The sequence below is a fragment of the Mercenaria mercenaria genome, chromosome 15 (genome assembly GCF_021730395.1).
Source record: "Mercenaria mercenaria strain notata chromosome 15, MADL_Memer_1, whole genome shotgun sequence".
In the NCBI taxonomy this organism is placed as follows: domain Eukaryota; kingdom Metazoa; phylum Mollusca; class Bivalvia; order Venerida; family Veneridae; genus Mercenaria; species Mercenaria mercenaria.
In genome coordinates, this window is record NC_069375.1 from 71,827,446 (window position 1) to 71,849,195 (window position 21,750).

At 33.3% G+C, this 21,750-nt stretch overlaps 1 protein-coding gene across 2 annotated transcripts in view; it reads left to right on the plus strand.

Moving 5' to 3' along the window:
• Positions 1 to 221: 221 nt before the first annotated feature.
• The window catches only part of LOC123555884 (uncharacterized), a 35,602-nt gene continuing 14,073 nt past the window's right edge, over positions 222 to 21,750 (plus strand). The window contains exons 1-11 of one of the 2 annotated variants that reach the window (XM_053525671.1): positions 222 to 1,904; positions 2,109 to 2,215; positions 3,257 to 3,433; positions 4,406 to 4,615; positions 12,678 to 12,800; positions 13,908 to 14,030; positions 14,717 to 14,971; positions 15,255 to 15,387; positions 15,647 to 16,808; positions 18,347 to 18,581; positions 20,619 to 21,599. In XM_053525671.1, coding sequence (XP_053381646.1) covers positions 2,125 to 2,215; positions 3,257 to 3,433; positions 4,406 to 4,615; positions 12,678 to 12,800; positions 13,908 to 14,030; positions 14,717 to 14,971; positions 15,255 to 15,387; positions 15,647 to 16,808; positions 18,347 to 18,581; positions 20,619 to 21,599 — 3,490 coding nt within the window. In that variant the 5' untranslated portion in view covers positions 222 to 1,904; positions 2,109 to 2,124. Of the gene's footprint in view, positions 1,905 to 2,108; positions 2,216 to 3,256; positions 3,434 to 4,405; positions 4,616 to 9,357; positions 9,823 to 10,085; positions 10,302 to 11,109; positions 11,236 to 12,677; positions 12,801 to 13,907; positions 14,031 to 14,716; positions 14,972 to 15,254; positions 15,388 to 15,646; positions 16,809 to 18,346; positions 18,582 to 20,618; positions 21,600 to 21,750 lie in introns of those variants that run through there. The other variant, XM_053525672.1, reaches the window with a different exon arrangement.

The following is a 21,750-nucleotide window of genomic DNA, read 5'->3' on the forward strand; positions in this document are numbered from 1 at the left end:
ATATATCATAAGAGTTCACCATTGATAACAGAAATTTACGTTATTATCTTGTATTTTTAGATACAAAAGCAAAGACTTAGTGTTCATAGATTTATTTGCCAAAGTTGTTTATTTGAATATACTATTTACAAGTTAACAAATACAGCATTTTAATAGTTACAGATATGCAGCAAAACAGATTGACTAGTGAGTAGTCTAAGGCATGTATTTGAACTAGAAGTTGTGAATTGTAGTCAGCATAGTTTCAATTGCACATATATATAATTCACATTAATCCAGTTGAACAGTAACACTTATAAGGTTTTAAATACATATGATTATCACATATTATACGAAAAATGTATAATAAAATATTCAAATCGTTTGTCTTGCCTACGTTTATGACTGCAATGTTGTGACAAAATGTTCTTTGCAATAAACATGGGTCACGTTATCAATAACATGAAATTCCATTATAGCAAAATGCTATCATTCGGAATATCAGCAAATTACTGACTAGGTATTGATCACAAAATCTGTACTGAGACTAGATTGAGAATGCTGAAAGCTTTGCTTTGCTATACTACATCAACCTATATTTTGTGTGAGTTGTAACAAACTACATTTCCCATGCATGCACAAAATATCGTACATGAAAGGCGCACCGCACTGTTACACTGCTGACTTCCGCAATCACATCTTATCAGTTTAAGTATTTCGGATGGCATGAGCGCTACACTGTCTTCTCTCATAACGGGACAGAGCGTTTTTGTCGCTTCAATTTTCTCCGATCCAAATAATATTGGGTCGAGATTAGGAGGGTTTGGTTCTAGAGCGCTTTTCCATACGCGTGTTTGCATTCTGTTCAAACGACTCGGTTGTGAGAGGCAATGAAGAGATTTACAGTGCCGCAAAAGGTGATTTTGCTACTTCTGAAGCCCACACACGTTGACGTACAGCTGACATACTTTCAGGGTCCGTATGATAACCATAGCGCTTTGCAATATCTTCACAGCAGTTCCATTTTCAACTCCGAAATGACTTGCAGTGCTATCACAACTGGACAAAGCATTTGTTGTCAGAAGGTCAGGTATTATAGCTGAATGCTCAGACGAGGTTGCCTTAATGTCCACTGACACACGATCTCCTACATGTGATTTGTACTACTCCTGTACCACTATGTACAACAAGGGCTCACACAGAACGTTTTAATGGAGTTACCTGTGTCAGTGGACATGTTGGGTACTTGGCTTTTATCCGTCCGACCTACAATTCATCGCGCATCTCAAACCGTATTTGACTTAGAGTAATCAAATAATCATTGAATTGTTTTTCAGCATGTAGTTTTGCACATGGGACATGTGTGTACTACGAACACACACATCTAGTTCAGTTTGTGTAAGTTAGATACTTTTACAAGTGTGTTACTGGCTGGTATCATCATGCGCGGGGGAATCTCATGGAACAAAATTTGCGTTGCAAACGGGCTTCAGACAGGCGGGTTTCCGAGGCGAGTTTGCTATTCAAATTACGTTCTCTGAGATTCTCGTAAGCATGATGATACACTCCATGTGTTGTCTGATTGATTTATCGTATTATTAAATAGAGTAAATTGAATACATCTTATTTATTTATTTAGAATATCTGAAAATATTTTCCTTTTATTGAGCCTCCCTTAAAAACGTGTCATATTGATTTGCCTTAACATAACCTGGAAAGTAGGAAAATCGAATTGGATTCTTATCTTATTTCATTTGGATTATACGTGTGAAAGTCAGTCAATCACCGCCGAGTTCACATCTAACCTGACCAGGATCTAGAGCGTTGCACCGCCGGGTTCTTGGATGTGCGTTGCCGGAACGTAGAATGTCGCTGGACAATAAAGTTTACAGCTTTTGATTTTGTCGATTCATAAGACCGCTTGGGTAATGTGTAATCTTCTTAAACAAAATAATATCTCTGTCATCGACTTCTTTGATAATAAATTGATAAATATTTAATACGAAACTTTAAAAAAATTAATGCACAGAATTAAGTTCGAAATATGACAAAAGTATTTAAATTCCAAGGTTTCAGGGCAGCAGTTTATAAATATAAGATAACGGTATTTATTTGATTTTTTGTTTTAGTTTCGGTAATGTAGAGATGGATTTCAAAGACGATGGTCACAGAATAATTTCCTGTCGTGGTGTATTCATTCTTCTGATATTATTTTTCACATCCGCGGCTTGTTCAGGTAGGAACGGAGCTCTATAAATCAGGACATGATCGATATAATGATTTTCTGATGATAGTTTTCTTTACCTTAGCGTAATGATTAAAGGACTTTCGACGTCTGTGTTTATGTTGCTTCTTTAATTCTTGATAGTTTTTTATTTGTTAAATGTATTTATATAACCTGACATGTATTCCATTTGTGGCGTCATGATTATAATAATATCACTTGATTTATTGTTTATTTAATAAAATATTTATGCTGTCCTGAACAATATTTGAAATAATCTCGATAAAAAATTACGACTTATCATATAATTGACAGGTCATTGGTTTAGATATCACTTAGTCTGAATATATAATTGACAGCTTCACGTGCTCATTATTAACTCAGTAGAGCAATGTTTAAGATTTAAATTAAAATGATACATGAAAGACAGTAAATGGTATAAAATGGCTTACTATGATCAGAGCAAACGGGTTAAAATTGAAACAATCTACTGGGAAAAAATATCTTAATTTATTTTTAATATGACGCTATATGGACCTATGATTAAATGAGATATATGCGGTTGAGATAAAATATATTACCTTAATAATAGAAGGCACTATAAAATCTTAAAATGCACTGTTGTCTGTATCATTTAAAAATATTTATGACTGCTCGGCTTTATAGTAGATTGATTTTCTTATTTGCCATTCAGTTGCTATACTAGGTGGAATTTCGGTAGTAAATTTTATAGTTCTTGAAATGATTCTCGCTAGACAGTTATATAGATAATCTGAATAAGTGATATCTTAACCAATGAGTTATTCGATTTCTGAAGAAGTAGATTTTTTCCATAAATTGTACTATATGGACAGATTGAGGCTGTGCAAAAAATGATCTGTCAAATTTAACAATGTTTGCTTATAATGGAGTTAACATTATTCTGAAAATTAAGAGCGTTTTCTGTACATCGAGTAATCTCCACATATTTGATACCGTTATTTTATGTTAATGGCAGTTAGAAAAATGTTCTATATGTCTTTTCTTAACAGAAAAGTTAGTTATCTATTGTAGGTGTTGTATGTCCACGCAATACTTATCTTGCCGGAGATACGTGTTACATATATAACACTGACAAGTCACACTCATGGAGTACAGCTAATAATTTATGCCAAGCTGGAGGTCACAAATTGCTGAAGATTCACAGTTGGAATCAGTTTACTACACTTCGACACTGGATAAAAATCACAGGTAAGAATGCTGCTTATCAGTAACTTAAAGACTTAATAGACATCCTGCCATGTCTAAGCATAGTTTATCACAAAAGAATGACTAATATGCTTTAATATCAAGGTTATAATGTTATTCAAATGTATATATGTTTAATGGTTGCAATCGTACAAAAATGACATTGAAGTGACATCAAATACTAACTATTACAAGTTAAAGCATACCAAAAGTTCCTTCTAGGGCACATCTATATAAATATATAAAATGACCATCTTGTAAAATTTTGGTTGCAATGTCAGTCTTATACTGCCAAAAAATATCAGGTAAGTATTTACGCTAGTTATTTAACATAAATTGTTAAATCCAACAACAAATTAAATCTGTTACCTCTTTCAGTATAGTAAATACGGCAGTAAGACATTGACCTGGAATTTGTTATTGCACAATTTATTTGACCTGTCAAATTTTGTTCTTGGCTTTCATTATATTTTATTCACACCTACATAAGATAAACATGAATGCCAGAAACATGTTTTGACAGGTCAATAAAATAGAACAATACACATAATTAGAGGGTCGCAATGGGGTTTGTTTTCATATATTAACCATGCAGTTGAAGGTAACGATAATATTTGGTTGTTTACATTTAAATTTTACTGATATATGTCTATCTGGTGAATGTGCATATGTTATGTTCAGGAGGAAATAAAAGAATCAATTAATCATCCTCGGGTTTAGTATGTAACTCATGGATTCCCCACAACTGAAAAAAGAATAGTTTAACGTCAGAGATTATTTCTAAGGTCACAGAGTTTTATTGGCCCTCTTGTAATGACAACAGCTTTCGGTATCAGTAGCTCAGTCAAGTGTGACTTATTAAACTGTAATATTCCTTCTCAAGAGAAGGAATAACAAGGTACAACAAGTGGGAAAGTCTATTTAAAAATTTCTTTCATTGAGATTAGTTTTATAACTTCTAACGATTAATTCAAGGATATGCCTTTTGGGTTGGTGCGAATGATTTTCATGCCGGATCTTTCCGTTGGTTGGATGGCAGCAGCTATTTCAGACCTTACTGGGTACCCGGGGAGCCAAACAATCGTAACGATGAACATTGCGTTGAATTCTGGAAGACAGACCATGGAGTCGGTTTGAATAATGAAAACTGCAGAAGAAACTTGGGGTATTTGTGCGAAGTGACAGGTTTGATTAATTAATTTTATATGATGACACAAAATCTTAGTGATATGATAATTGTTGGATGCTATTAATGGCCTCCATAGTTCTTAGCGATTTTTATTCGTTGCTTCTAGAAATTCTATGTCATGTTGTTTATACCCTAAATAAAAATAATCCAAGTTATCAAAATATGATTGGTTTAATACACGTTTCTATAATGTAGCATATGTTTAAAGGTGCATTCCATAGTTCGATTGAATTTGGTGAAGAAGAAAGTTATTTTTGATTAAGGTGGTCAACTTATATAACTTTCAATCCTGACGTACTGATAAAGGTTATAATAAGTATACTTTTTGATATATTAAGTAAACGGAATTTGACTAACTGTCGTCGACGACACTTAGTGATTGTATACAGTAGACCTCTATAAAAATCAAATTTTTCCAACCAAAATCTTAATGAGATTTGAAATAAGGATTTTTTATATAAATATATTATATCATACTTGAATATCAGTCTACTTTCGATTTCACTATGTCTTAAGTCCTCCATAAAAAATAAGCTGTTACAAAGTAACGGAATGAAATTTAAACATGAAAACTGCAAGTTGAATGTTGAAAATGACTTCAATATTATGGAAAGTAACTTTAAAACGAGTATTTACAGTCTATTTTTCAAAGTTCACCGCTAAATTGTCGATATATGACACAGCATAATATTATCTTTTTATTTTTCTTACTAAATATATACTTCAGTTTGGTTTATATTTTAGTTTGACCGACAATGTTTCTATAGCTGTTGAATTGTGTTTTATCTTTATTGTATGACATTGGAGTTCGAAGTAGACTTCGGTTGGCACACAGAAATTGTGCACGCAAAACCTGGTTCTGTAAATGACTCGTGATCAAACCTATTTTCAAGATATTGTTTGGGCTACTGAAGGCCTGTTTTAGACTGTTACTGACTCTAAGCACCTTAATATATGCTTATGTCCTGATGTACTACAAACTCTCATTTCGTTTGAAATGAAAATAGAATTAATATCGATTGATACCTGATAAGTATCAAGTATATGCGTGAAAGGGAAATGACTCAACTTGGAACATTTATTGATGTCCTTAATAAAATACATTTTGTTCTTAAGTCGCCCGCGATCAATACTAGTTTTCGGTTTTCAGTGATCAATCACATTTAAACAACATTTTATGACAGTTTTATTAATAAAATACCTCACTACATAAGTAAGATCCTGGTTTTATTTTTTTTTAGAGAAATTCTTCCTCTCAAGTATGATTTTTTTCAAATCGTGGAGTTTTTGTTTTAATTTCATTATGATTTCTAATTCTACATTTGCATGTGATAGATATAGAGAATAATAGGTTAGTGCCGTAGATGAGAAAGTTTATCTGGCGAGGTGGAGGAGGTTATCAGGTGAGCCGAAGGCGAACTTGATAACGTCCGGAGCCGAGCCAGATAAACTTTCTCCATCTTAGGCACTAACCAATTATTCTATTTATCTTGTCATTACTTCATTTTCCGATATTTGGCAATTTATTTTACAAAAATAAGTGTGCGACAACCGCTTTAATGACGTCATATTCGTGATGACGTCACTTATATAATGACGTGATTACCGGCAAAATCGCAATAACTTCTTCGTTTTCTAATAAAAACTCATTATATGACCACTCATTTTCTTAGTTCGATATTTCCAACACAATGATAATGGTTTCGTTGCAAAATTTCTTATGACAACAATATCGATCATAAGGTCACATGATCAACTGACCCAACTGACGGTATATCAAGAAAGATATACGGCACCCTGATATCGGGTCGAAAATACTGCAAGTGACAGGATAAATCAGTATAATTCAACAATATGAACCAAAATGTCAAGAAACGGTTTGAAGCCAACAAATACATTTTTAACCAGGTTTTCAACGAAAACCTGAGTTATTAGATTGGGGTTTGTCGTTGGTCGGGCGGGCGGGCGGGCGGGCGGGCGGGCGGCGGCGTCAAACTGGTGTGTCCGATCAATAACTTTTGTTCCGGTGAAGATATTTGAATAAAACTTGGTGTGTATGTAGCTTATATCAAGACAAAGGCTGGGATTGATTTTGGGGTTTCTGGGGTCAAGGTCAAGGTCACTGTTACTTAAAATAGAAAAAGGGTTTCCGGTCAATAACTTAACTTAGGAATGAGCTATCATGATGAAACTTGGTGTATAGAAAACTTACATAAAGTTGTAGCTTAGGATTGATTTTGGGGTTTCTGGGATCAAGGTCAAGGTCATTGTTACCAAAGTTAGGGTTAGGGTTAGGGTTTAGGGTTAGGGTTAAGAGTTAGGGTTAGGGTTTAGGGTTAGGGTTAGGGTTGTGTTTCAGAGTGGTGCACTGTGATTCAGTATACTTTTTTATTCTTATGAAAAGTGTTGAAAACCTGGTTTCGTGGCATTGCCGCGTTTCTTGTTTCTAATCTTTTCTGGTCGCGCAACAAGTGTTAATGCTTATTTTAAAACTGGTATTTTTAATGAATTCCGCCTACTTATATATTTGTGAATGTAAATCTTGTGACAAATATACCACCACGTTCATATCATTCCTTAGACAAAGTATGTCTGTCAGATTGTTTATCAAATATGCTGCAATAACTCTAACCAGGATAGCTAATTAAAATTTTAAGAATACCTCTAGTGGACATTTAAGCACAGATAATTGTAAATGATCATTTATCTAACTTTCGAAAATTCATGTTTTAATCAAAATCTGATATTATTTTGATCAATTGTATTTATTGGCGAACTGTACGCATTCTCGGTTTCAGTGTTGTTTTATCTCTAGCCCTTAGATGAACTGACTTAATTAAACCGAGTCTACTATTAGTTTTGTTTGGTTAAGTAATATGCTGTAAAAGGATCTGTTTACAGATTTTATTTGTTATTAATTGGCACTCAACTTGAGTGTATGCTCCATTTTTTCACCAATAGTAACTTTACAACTAATACTCCGGGACACAAAAATGTATATAAATATGTATATAATTATTTTGTGTTACGTATTACATGATATTCAGTTAGATACTTTTTATTATAAAGGTTATAACACACTAAATAGTTGTTTATCTTTTTTCTATATAAAATTGACCTAATTCCAATGACCGGAGCACACATCAGGACCCATTTTAAATTTCTGTAACCTACATTTTCTTGAACAATATTGTCAGTACTAACTAAAAATCAAAAGAAAAGTGAGGGTCATGTTTGATGCAAGAAAAATAATTTCGGTCAAACACACAAACTGCAAAATCAGATAAAAAGTGAGACCCCAAATTATACTGGTGGTGTATGATCTACGTTTCAATGAAGATTTTTGTAATGTTGTTATTTCATTATGAAAATGCTACCTACATGTCAAACATAGATCTGTCATGTGATTTTAGCAAAAAAATTGCAAAGAAAATCAGGAAAATAGCTCTACAGAGCAAAAAAACTGAGGACTATTTGTATCCGCCATTATGCGACTACCATTTTTTTCGCGCCATTTTTCTTTTTAGTGTCTGTATGCCTAAACACCTACCCAATACACTGTTCTTTCATTTTTGTTAAAAGAACAGTCAAATCTCTTTTTAAACGATATGGAAGTATCTCGATACAGAAGTACATTTATTTTACTTATACCCCAAACACCAATAAATAAATAATTGTAGTGGGTATATTCACAGCTAAAAGAAATGCCGATTCCAGACGTTTTGCGAAATTTTCATGCAATTGCCAAAGTTGCAAACATTTCTACGTCCCAAATTTTTCGACTGTAAGAGTCTGTCCTTAACCCTTACCCTGCTAATTTCTATGATGATCTTGTTCATCTTTCAATTTAGACAGTACCATTAACTGTTAAAAGGGATGCTAACCAAAAGGTACTGACTGAATAGATATTGATCAGAAAGCATGGATGTGCAGACTGATCAAGATCTACACTGGTCGAAAAGGTAGAATCGATTGTGTCCAGCATGATAAGGATTAATAAAAACGAAAATGTACTTAAAAGAGCCAGTATCGACACGATGGCGCTTATGGTAGTCTTCCAGTAGAGAGTGAGAATCTGTATAACAAATGTATTTGCAATCTTCAAGTTCTAACAGTAGCTTCCGTATAGACGTTATCTGGAATATGACGTCATTTGCGCCACCATTCAATTGTGTGTCATGACTAAGTAATTTATAAATGACAATTATTTCCCATTTTTACACAGGCTACAACTCATGTTTATATCATTTATATGATAATAATAGCTGTAGATGTGCATGTAATGAAATATTTGTAAGCTTTGCATCGTTCTATCTATACCGCGCTCCGTTCTGATAAAAAAATACAGAATAATATCTCTGCTGCCTAACTCTGGTATTTATCTCGATAAAAAATAAATAATCTAATAGTATAAATCAAATTAACAATGATAGGACTCATTCATGTATATAAGAGTACTATTAGATAGGCAGATTTCTTTTCTTCGGCTCTATTTCGAATTCCCCAGTAACGCGTACCAGTATCTTATATGAAGTGAGCTTTGTAACTACTGCATCGACCTTGTTATGTGTCTTCCCTCACCGAAAGCGCTCTATGTTAGCAACGTTAAGTACATTTTTGATCACATATTTCTTTCCTTTTAAACTTTTGACAATTTAATTCTTCATGTACACTTTTTGCATTTTATCTTATCATAAAGCAAGTGGAGGTTTCTTTTCATCTCTGAGAAGACTTTTTATTTGATACGTAGCAAAGTAAAATAAATATTTGATTTTCTTCAAAAGTTTCTGTGTGTTTGTTTAAGTTGTGGATATTTACATTTTCATGTAACCAAAAGCTTAAAATATTTCAAGAGAGCGTATGCTGTCTACCAGAAGGTTAGGGTTAGGGTTAGATTAATCATTAATCATACCAAAGCAGACATGCAAACAGCAAAACTACATCGTTTTGAAAATAAATATTTAATCCACCCTTGATTCGTCAGCAGAAATAAAAAAAACTCGGCCAACGTTTTGTGTTTATAAGCATTCAAGCAGTTTTATAAGTTTTCGACCCATTGCGGTATCGATAAAAAGTTATCAGTCATTCATTTAAAATGAAGTGTAAAAGAGTCCATGTCACAAAGTGAAAAGAAGGAAGATGCGTTTTGGTCAACTTTATTCGATATTTCTACTTTTCCTATATGGATTTATCTCAATAAGTGGTAAGCTTACATATATTTTTATTATTCTAATGATTTAAAAAGATACACAGTGACTGTTCTTTATTCATTCATATCATTGCAAACTGTTTTTATCTTTATTATGGCATATGTACTATAAATTTATTCTTGCAATTGATATAACATATTATTGAGTAGCCATATATCATATACATAAATCAATAAAACCTACAAAAACTTGTGTAAAAGACTTAATCGCATTTTTCATTATTGATAACAAAAATATTCTGTCCTGTTCTGACAAGACTGTTGCATGCCCTGGACATATGGTGACTGGCATAGTTGGAGCTCTTGCACAGAATCATGTGGTGGTGGTACAAGACAAAGATACAAATTGTCATGTGTGAAGAGCGATAAGAAATACCAGAAAGAAGAATGTAACGAGTTTTGCTACAATGGTGGGAGCTATCACAGTGGAAACTGTCACTGTAAACCATGGCGACGAGGGAGCTGTTGCCAATGTATGATACCTTATCTGTACAATGTTTTGAATGTACAACACATTAACAGTTGATGGACGGCCTGTCTTCTTCTTATATGCATAAAATGTTAATAGAGAAAATGCCAATTAACGTTGATCGAGTCCCGTTTTTCTATTTATTTACAGTTTTCATATTCTAAAATCACTTTGTTGTATCCTTTATTTATATAAGTTCAATGTATCAGTGCATTTTGTGTGATATGTTTAAATATTGAATTTCAATTAATGTGTTTTGTGATATCCTATTAAAGGATATCACAACATAGAATTTTGGATATCTGTAAATACGTGTATATTTTACATCCTTAATTCGTTTAATAAAATCCAAAATTCATTTAAGGATATAACAAATATATTAAATGATATCAATACTTCAAAAAGCATTTTATTATTATATTTGAAAAAATACAACGGCACATTTTAAATGCGTAAATGCTGTATGGGCTGCATTATTTGATGTTTTTTCCTGTTTCTTATATGATTAATAACTTGATTACCTTTGGAAAACATAGATGCATGTCAGAACTACGATTATTAAGTAATTAATTTTGAAATTATACTCGTTACAAAGAAGAAAAAGCTAAAGTTTCCATTCTTTCATAAATAATCAGTTTATATTATTAAGTATGATTGTATTTTCATTCTTTTTTCTTAAACATGTAAGTATGTTAGCAACAGTGGTTGCCTTATGCATTTAGAATATTTCAGCGGCAGTTAGAAATAACCTTTGTTTTCACAAAATGAAAATTTCATTGATGAAAACTACTTTTGCAATGGCAAACTTGCAGATTGTTCCACATCATACTACATACCACATTGCATATCAAAGGAATGCGGTGGTAGTCCAGACAATATCCGCTGCAGTCGTTGTGAAAATCCGTTTTACAGCGGCGGCTTTGGAAAGGGTTGCAAAGGTATGCTAGTCTTTCTAATTATTAATTCTATTCATTCTGATAAAATAGTCGATTAATGATTGTTTGAACGACCATCATTTCTTCCCATTACTCTACTTCTTGTTCAACAGACTTAAGCAATTTCAGTCAATTCTAATATCGCAGCAATAAAACCTATGGCTTTATTAATTCAGCATGAATAAGTTTATTTGTGTCTTAAATGGAAACGATATTTTTATGTCCTTGAAATCCATTTGCACCCCTGATTGATCTCTGTGTCATCTTCAGATATAAAATGAATTTTAATCGTGGGGTTTACAAATTCAATGATGTTTAAAGTCAACATTATAGATAAGCTCACAAAATCTACAACAAGTAGCATTAAAATCAGCAATAAGTATCAACATGAACAATCATACCGATAATGAGGACACTATTCGGGCCTATACACGCTACCTTATTACATTGAATGCAGTCTTATCAAAAATGATTTGTACTCGAGATTTTCTACAATATTGGTAAGTAAACACTTTATATATCTTATATTTGTTGTACTTAATAACAGTGGTGAAGTAAGTTTTTTATGAACGAATGAACACTAAAAACAATTCTCCTCTTTTTTCCGAGAAAACCAATGCCCAAGGTGAATAAACCTTAATAGAAAGTTTCCATGTACCTAAATTTAGACTATGAGAAACATAAATCAAACGGTATATGGTCGTTGATATGTTTAACCACTTACTATCGTCAGGATTTAAAAGTTCATTTTTAGACCTACAATTGTAATGATAAATGTTCCTTTTTATTCATACAAAAAAGACGACTTGTAATTGTTTTACATTATGCGTGTTTATCATTCAATCCTGTTAAGATTATCAGCTAAAGAGATAAAACACATATTCAAACATGGCTCAATTCGTTTGACAGTTAAACAAAGCAGGAAATAATGCTGTGTATTTTCTGCAATTATCACCGACGTTACGGCGCGAACCAGTTATGAACTTGTATGACGTCAAATTTTGCAACAAGATGTCAGGTTCATTACCAAGTAAGACAGTGTGATTGTTTTTGGTGATTTTCTACGAGCCTGCAAACTAAAAATTATCCTACCTTTCTTGTTGTTTATCGTCTTGATATAACACGGTTCATTGTTCAGATGCCTGAACTGTTTAACTACACATATTGGTTACATTTCTGAACATCTGGAGTCAGAACTTTGTTGAATCGGAAGAATAACAGCAAGAAGGAATTGTTTACTTACTAAATATTATCATTTCCCACCCGTGACTGGCAAGAATCTTCTAGAAGCAACAGGTGTTCAAAACAATTTCCCTTGGCATATTTTCACTTAATTAACATGTAAATGTATTTGGTTTCTGGTAAAGTTTTAGGTAAGTAGTGAAATATAATTATACCTGTTTGTGATTAGAAGGGCAAACATTTGTTTATTTCTGTACCTCTAGAATGCACGAGAATATCAAACTGCAAACATCGGCATTGTACCTCAGCAGCCAATACTGTATGTGATGAATGCAATGATGACAACGTTTTCTATAAGAGGACTCATTCTAATACACGGTGTGAAAGTAAGTAGTTTTCATTATGCTTTACTGTTTTCTTGACATGTACGGTTGTGAGATGTACTGAAGTTTTGGCACGAACGTCTTTACTGCGACCTAATATAAATTCATTTTTACAGATCTTTCGCATGGATTTTAGGAATAACTGGGCAGAACTTTCTATGTTTTTCAATCATAAACCAGAAACATCAAAAAATAAGTTTCAAAACAAGTCTCATAAATATAAATGCAATTTCATGTTATAAAAAAAATGCCTCCACCACTATCAGTTCATTAATTTTATTTTATTCTTTCATACATTTTATTTTAATTGTTTATATCTGTTCCGTGTTCTGTATGTAACTTTAAGTCTGGTGTGCCGAAATTAACCTAAATACTTATAGGACGATGAAATGACAGTGTCTTGTAATTGACACAAAGAAAGATAAATGCATAATTACTATGACTGTAAATTAAAAAAGAAACAGAAAGAAAACTAGAAACTGTTGCGCACTATATGTTATTTATATTTTATGTCTTTCCGAAACTTTATATTTGTTTAAATGAATTCATAAAATGTTTCTTTGAGGAAACTTAACACTGTAGCCTTCCATGTCTCTATCTGCTACACATGGATGCATATAATAACATGGCCGTGTTTACATTTTTCGGAATATTCATAATACATTCAACTGGAAAAAGCTAAACATAGTATATTCTGTCTTACTGGTCTATGTTGACAAGTGATCTTTCAACACATGTAAGTTTTCACTGCCTTCGATTAAGCGGGCTAGAGAAAATATTGTGCTTTATAAGGAAGTTTTGAAGCGGTACTCTTCATTCGGAGGCTGTTATTATCACAATTGTATATCAAAATCACAAGTATTGCAGATATATTGAATAAACTAGTTTTCAGATTTACCTATAGCAGTTTTTTTTGTTTTTGTTGTTTTTTTTTTTTTTTTTCTTTTCTTTTTTTTTTTTTTTTTTTGTGGTTCTGGGTCTTTTATTTGTTTTTTATTTCTATATTTCATTTATCTAAACCATAAACATTTTAAATTAGGTCACTTTAAAAAACAAGGTGATCCTTCGCAAAGCAGCTATCTTGCTGATTAATTCAATTTATAATTAAAGGAATGTGTTCATTCGATACACACAAGTGTTGGCCTGGAGAGTGTTCTAATAAACTGACGTCAACCTGTGTATGTGCATCAGATTTTCATCTTGTAAAATCATCTTCTGAAACATCTTGCCAATGTAAGTAGTTTTTAGGGTTAGGGTTTTTTTTAAAGAGAATTTATAAACAAGTATAAAGTTTGATACTTAATTGTTGTCCTTGTTACGTATTGTAAATCTCTCACTGCATATAAAAAGTTTAGGAGGAAATGTAATCGTTTACAGGTTCATTTTCTATGCAAAACACTTCTATATACAGTTATACAATATGGTGTCACGCAAAAGATAAACCGGCTACTTATATATTTACCCTGCATAAATCCATCATGTGTATGCATTGTTATACTAAGTGAATTAAAAGTAAGTAGAAATATCATTTTATGTAACAAAATTTGTATAAAGCCGCCGTATGGCAGTAACAGAACGCGTATGGTATTTCGCTACTTTATCATGAGCCATCATTTGTGATTTTTTTTTATTTAACGCATTTGTGAAATAAATTAGATGGGTTAAAAACCGAGACTTATATCAGATTCTTTGAAAATGCTGTCCTGTTATAGATGCAACAATGATAAATGATTCGTCCAGTTCAAAGCTTGGGCATAAAAGTATGGTCAGGTCGGAACATGACGTCATCAAAGTAAGAATAGTTATTTGTGTTAATAACGTATGTCAATGAAATATTAAAATCTATACATTTAATAAAACAACTTTTCGTCTTTTCGTTGACCCCACCATCAGTTTATAGGAACTAATGTTTGTTTCAGTGCAAACAAAACCATCAATTAACAATTGTCAAACAACTGTTTTTGGTTCAAATGGAGAAAAGAAACGAACAAATGCAGGAAAATGTCATGAGCTGAAAGACATTTTTGGAAACTTCAACCTCACTTCTTTGACTTTTTCTATGATGTCAGACTTGACTATTGACATGAGCAAACTTACAAAGCCTCACTTTATATCGGAAAGCAATTTTGGAATAACAGACACGAGAATCGTTATAAAACATATAGCGTTATCAGGTTAGTCGTTATAACACTTGTCTATTATTTTATTTTATCTTTCTTTAGTTAAAAATATGCATGGTATAAGTTAAATATAGCATCTCGTCTAAAGTTTTATGTAAATCGAAGAGGAAATCAATTGTCTTATAAGATAGATTGATTCACATGTTCTTATCTCGCAAGAATAAATATAGAATATATAATGAGATATCTATGCATGCAGTCAATTCAAAATTGATTTCTATATGGCTGATTTTGTGTTAATGGAAGAACAAAACAATCATTTATTTTTATTTCATAGGAGCTGAGACATACATAAGCATTCATAACCAAACAACTGACATTAACAGCAGTATGAATGTCAATTCAACCGTGTTTAATGACGGAAACATACTTCTCGGGCAAGCAAAATATACACTTACTGACGGAGAAAGGTATGTATCAGAACAAATATTGTCTTCACTGTTCTCTTAAATAGTCAAGAACATTCTTTCATCGCAATATTATGACAAAGCTTTCGACACAAACCGTCAAACAAGGTATAAATGGGTATTTAACGTATTAGTGAAAAACAGACCAAACTGGTCACTTTTTCAAAACGTTCTTCAGTTGTAAGCATACCATTCTCCGAAAAGCAAAACATCACTACCTGGGCAAACATTTATTTAAAAAAGAATGTATTATATTTTCCAGGTTATGTTTTCAGTACGAAGCATATGGAGGTGGTTATGTTAAAGCTTTCGATTTTGAGCGAACTTCCATAATGAATCCGTTTTCGTATAAAAAGACAAAATCATATGAAAGGGTTTGCTACAAGTATGATGCCGCAAGACCTAAGCATTGCCTCATATCAAGTTCTTGTCCAATGAATGCAAAAATTTCAGAGCCACTCCACATTAAAAATCGAATAATACGATCTCCAATAATACCGCTTGAGTTCAAAGGTTGGTATGACCCTTTACCTGCTGGGGGTAGACAGGAGCATGCATCGGGTATTGAATCATTTGAAATAAGAGTGAACGAAGTTTCAAACGGCATAGTAGGCACAAAGAAACTTTTCAGTAAACAACTGAAAGCGACTGAGACTTCACTGACACTTAACCTGTCATCAGAAACCCCAAAACTGTATTGCATAACATTAGAGGTGAAAGACGAAGCCGATAATGTGCAGCAAGCGAGGCGATTTGTTCTTTACGATAATACCACGTTTATTACAACACGAAATGACAAAAAATTCACTGTTACGTCAGCTTCCGTGCAAACAAATTACACATGGCAGACTCACCATCACGACATCTGTCTAAACTGGAAGGATCATTTCTATAACAAGTTTTACATGGAAAATAATTTCTTTAAACCTATCAGTTCCGACCCTAATAAACTTATCAAAGGTCTCTACGAACAAGAAAATGGACAATTGCCTGTATCAGGAACACATAATTTGTTTGGTATAACATCATTCAATTTTTCTTGGAGTCTTAATGGTAAGTCGTTTTCTCCCGAAATCGTGGTTCCAGATTTCTTGAACCAGACATATTGCCACAGGTTATCAATGTCTGACGGTCAAACGTACACTGTTAATATCAAAGCAATAGATATTTTGAACAACACTTTCCTCGAAAATAGAACAGTACATATTGATAGGACTGTTCCACATATAAATAATATTGGACTGGAAAAGAGGGACGAGAAACGACTATTCGTACATGACGATACGGATTTGTCTCAAATGAGACTTATATTTGATGCACTGGATCCACACAGCGGACTTCTCAACATACAGTGGAAATTTGGAACGTCTGATGCAGGACATGAGTTAGGTTCCGGCGCCATTGGTATCCATACTATAAATCATGTAAGTTTTATAAACTGAAACAGAAACTTTTAGTCAGTGAAAATACATGAGACACTTACAGCCGGATGTTGAAACATGGAAATGACGCAGCCTTTAGTTAAATGTTGGTCTGTTACAGAATCGGTGATCAAGAATACTGGCTTTCATTCTTGTGATACCCGTCATCTTATATCTTTCTTATTTCAATGTGAAGGGAGGTAGTTTACTGACTTTTCATTTTAGAGGCAGTGTAAATAAAGTCATGCTATGTTAAAGTTATTATTCCAGTTTATTTGTTTTGGGTTTAACGCCGTTTTTTCAACAGTAGTTCAGTCAGGTAACAGCGGTCAGAGTCAGAGGTGGAGAACTAATGATTTCAGACACAATGTCTTTTATCAAATAGTCACGGAGAACATACGCCCCGCCCGAGGATTGAACTCACGACCCCGCGATCTGAAGACCAACGCTCTACCTACTAAGCTTAGCGGGCAGACTTTTACCTATTTGTTATATTTTTGTGAAATAAAAGCAAGTTTTTCTAGTCAGAGACTGAAACTAAATACATGATGAGTGATTACACCCAGGAATACCAGTGAGTTATTCTTGGGTGTAATCACTCACCATGTATTTAGTTTCAGTTTCAGTCTCTGACTAATAATATCTGTCATGTGTTTAAGAATCGGATAGAAATATCCGTCCCGAGGGCACCTGCGCATTGGGCGGTAATGAGGCTTGCCAAATTACCGCCCATGCGCAGGTGGCCGAGGGACGGATATTTCCATCCGATTCGTAAACACATGACTGATATTTTTTCTTGCATATCGTATACATGTTAGCATTTCATTCTGGCAGATTATTTTTCTTGCAAACCGTATTTTACAAAAGGTAGACATACTTTCTTTTTAGCACTCTCTCTTATAGTAGAGAATGAACACAAAGCGCGGGAAATTAACGTCCGTAAGCAGAAGTTATGTTATGATGTTTTGCGTTACGCACAGTAACAAAGTTCCACATTAGTTCTATCGTTTGTAGCGTAACGTTATGTTTTTACGATAAACTAACGTATTTTGAATCGAGAAATATACTATAAGGAACGGAGAGAAACTATCAAGGTACCTGCTTTTTCCGTATTTTACATAAACAAAATATTATCAGTGCATGAACCATTAATTGTCATTAACAGCACGAGAGTCATCTGGCATGGGGGGTGCCAGATGGGTTTTGCCGGCATGGGTAAAATCACCGGAAACGCCAGTCCGGTGTGCAAGAATAGAACGTCTTGCTTTTATTTCATAAAAAGTTGTTCAAGTAGTACCGATCTATTAAACTACATAATGAATTTAACAACCTTTTCAAGATTTTTCTACAAGCTTTGACAATATAGATAAAATATAAATAATAAATAGATAATGAAACCTTATTTTGATTTATACTTGTATAAAAGTGCTGACTAAATCTTTGCGTTTATAATTCCTGTTTGATATTATTCATCGTTTGTAATGAAAGATCATATGAATATATTCAAAAATGTTGTTTTTATTTTCTTTGTTATTTCAAAGGATCATTGTCCGAAGGAAGTCAGCAAATGTTATTGTCCAGATATTGGAAATTGTGAGCGTTACAATTACAGCATTTCATTAAACAGTTTGGTAAAAAACAATACAAATAAAGGGAACCACAACCGTAACTATTACTTCACTATCAAAGTAACTAACAAAGCCATGTTGTCTAATATTGAACACGTTGATATCTTGGTTGATAATTCGCCGCCTGAAGTTGGAGTCATCTACGAAGGTAAATACTGCACTTGTTGAATTACATACCTCAACTTGAAGTATTCAATATTGGGGGGAAGGGGGAGATTTACTAGAAGCATATGAATATATTAAACAATATTCATTATCAAGTACATGTATATAATGAATATATTTTATACAATTACTGCTCATATATGAGGTCAATATCTCTTTTCTAAGGTCAGTAAATAAATTGGGGGAACAACTGTGTTATTATTATTATATCCAAAAAAATCCAAGGTCATTTGTGGAAAGAGCTGCAATCATTTTCTTGAGTGATGGTCTTAAAATTTTTACGATGTCAAATTTCATAACGACACACTCGGTTAACGTCACTGTTGTAGGTCAATATGCAATTTGGCTCCGCCTCCGAGTCGAACTTCTTTCCTTAATCATGTGCCCGTATTTAGACTAAAGATGGCAAGAATAGCATTTTTGGTATTCAAATATTCGGCCAATCCTCTGAAACGAATATTCGGTCATCAACTGATCAACAAAACAACTCAAAATATGATGGGTTCATCATACCCAAAATAGAAAAAAGGTCGCCCAAGTCAGAAACTGACATAAATTCTACTTTCGTTTACACCAGATTTATTTCAGATATTGAAGAAATAACAATAATAATGACTTATCGTTCTCGATATTTGTTCATCTTTTATTGTATTTATACCCCCACCAAACATGTTTGGAGAGGGGTATATAGGAGTCAGTTTTGTCGCGTCGCGTCCCGTCCCGTCGTGTCCCGTGGCGTCCCGAAATCTATTATCTCAGTTATTACTAAATGGATTTTATTCAAACTTAAAATAGATGTTCCACCTTATCACCCACATCATGTGACACAAGGTGCATAACTCTGACACCAAGTTTTCATGAATTATGTCCCCTTTTACTTAGAATTTAAGGTTAATTTTGTTGTATTTTTACGATATCTCAATTATTACTAAATGGATTTGATTCAAACTTAAATAGTTGTTCCATCTCATCACCCACATCATGTGACATAAGGTGCTTAACTCTGACTTCAATTTTTTATGAATTATGTCCCCTTTTTACTTTAAATTTAAGGTTGATTTTGATGTATTTTCACTATATCTCAGTTATTACAAAATGGATTTGATTCAAACTTAAAATAGGTGTTCCACCTAATCACCCACATCATGTGACACAAGGTGCATAACTCTGACACCAATTTTTCATGAATTATGCCCCTTTTTACTTTAAATTTAAGGTTAATTTTGATGTATATTCACAGTATCTCAGGTACTACTAAATGGATTTGATTTAAACTTAAAATAGATGTTCCACCTCATCACCCACATCATGTGATACAAGGTGCATAACTCTGACACCAATTTTTCTGGAATTATATCCCCTCTTACATAGAATTTAAGGTTAATTTTGATGCATTTTCACTATATTTCATTCTGATTGGCTTAGAGCCAAAGGGAGGTAACCTTTTTTTAACTTTTGTACTGAGTTTCTTCCCCGTAAATTCCAGGAATTAGTCTATTTTTAGAAATCCTATTTTTAGATTTTCAATATTTTTGGTATTTTCTAACTTTTTTATTATCAGTCCTATGTAAAAAGTAAATACATTTTTTCTGTTGTAATATGGGTCGGTAAGACACTTTTTTGTATTCAGTTTTAGTGTATCTCTAATATTAGAGATTTTTTTTATATTTACCTCATGCCTCATCCAGGGCACATAATTATACTAGTTTTACTTATATGTGGAAGCCCAGGATGAAGTACTCCAAAGACGAGTAAACTTCTTTTTAAGTATTAAGCTTTTTTGACATTTTTATATCATTCTAAGTATTTTTAAGATTACTTATGGTTGCCATTCTTCTGTGACAAGACCGTATGGTGGGGGTATGAGTCACTCCTGTGACAGTTCTAGTTAATATTTGTAATATTCCATAATTTAAATCTAGTTCATGAACTAGAGACCAATGGAAATGATAAATGTATATGTTGTACTAAATAGTCTTCGAATTCATTACATTTAAACAGTAAATTGTGCTCTTAATAGGGGCTGTTGGAACATCTGACATTGATTACACGAGTGACAATAGTTTCATCGTTCGTTGGCACGGATTCATAGATCATGAAAGCGGAATTAAAGAATACTATCTAGGATTGTCAGACTCATGCAAATCTAAAGAGCAACTCTTTACAGATCATGAAACGTCCAACATTACCGAGTTCATCAAAGTTCCGCATACGGAGTCATCTGTCAGGTTAAATGCAAACTTTACAGGAAAAATGTATGTAAGTATTATTGCTATCAACAATGCACATGAAGCATCTGATGTGGTTTGTTCTGATGGTATTACAAGAGATAACACACCACCTAATCTTAAAAATGTGAGAATAGAGCACGGTAGATGGTCCGAGTCTTTATATTGTCTTAATGGACAAGCCTGGCTTTTCCGTTCTGACTTGCAGAAGAACAAATTGGCAAACATAACAGGGTGTTCACTACAGTGCCATGCGAATACTCATGGAAGCGGAATCTTTGAAGTGCTTCCTACCATAGAAATTTCTACCGATGATAAAGATATCGGAGAATTTAGGTGTAAAAATCTCCCATTGTATAACCATGGCAACATTATTTATCTTCCTAACAATCATATTTACCTCTCTTGGGAGATTGAGGAACCCAGCAGTCAAGTTGAAGAATATTATGTTGGTTTTGGGCTTACTTCTAGTAATGCGTCAGTCCCATCATTTATGGATTATATAACAACCAACGGAAAACAATATTTCGAAATGAGACACATAGGTGCTAGTGCTGGGGAGCTACTTTATACATACATCAAAACAGTAAATAAAGCCAAGTTGGAAAAGGTCACAAAGATCGGCCCAATACTAATAGATGAAACGCCTCCGTACTTTGATAGAAAGCCAACAGTGCACATCGACAAGAACATGGTAACAACTGGATGGGACAGAACCACTGTCTATGATCTTGAGCAAGCTACTGCTATCAATCAAGTATTCTTCCAAATAGGTAATCTATTTTATAAATTCCATGCATGATTTCCATCGCTCATATATTCTGCAATTCATTTGTTTCGGCCAGTTACCTGATAATTTCATATTAATTATATCTTTAGGTTCAGTGAATGATAATGATAATACGTGATCAAATATTCTTTACA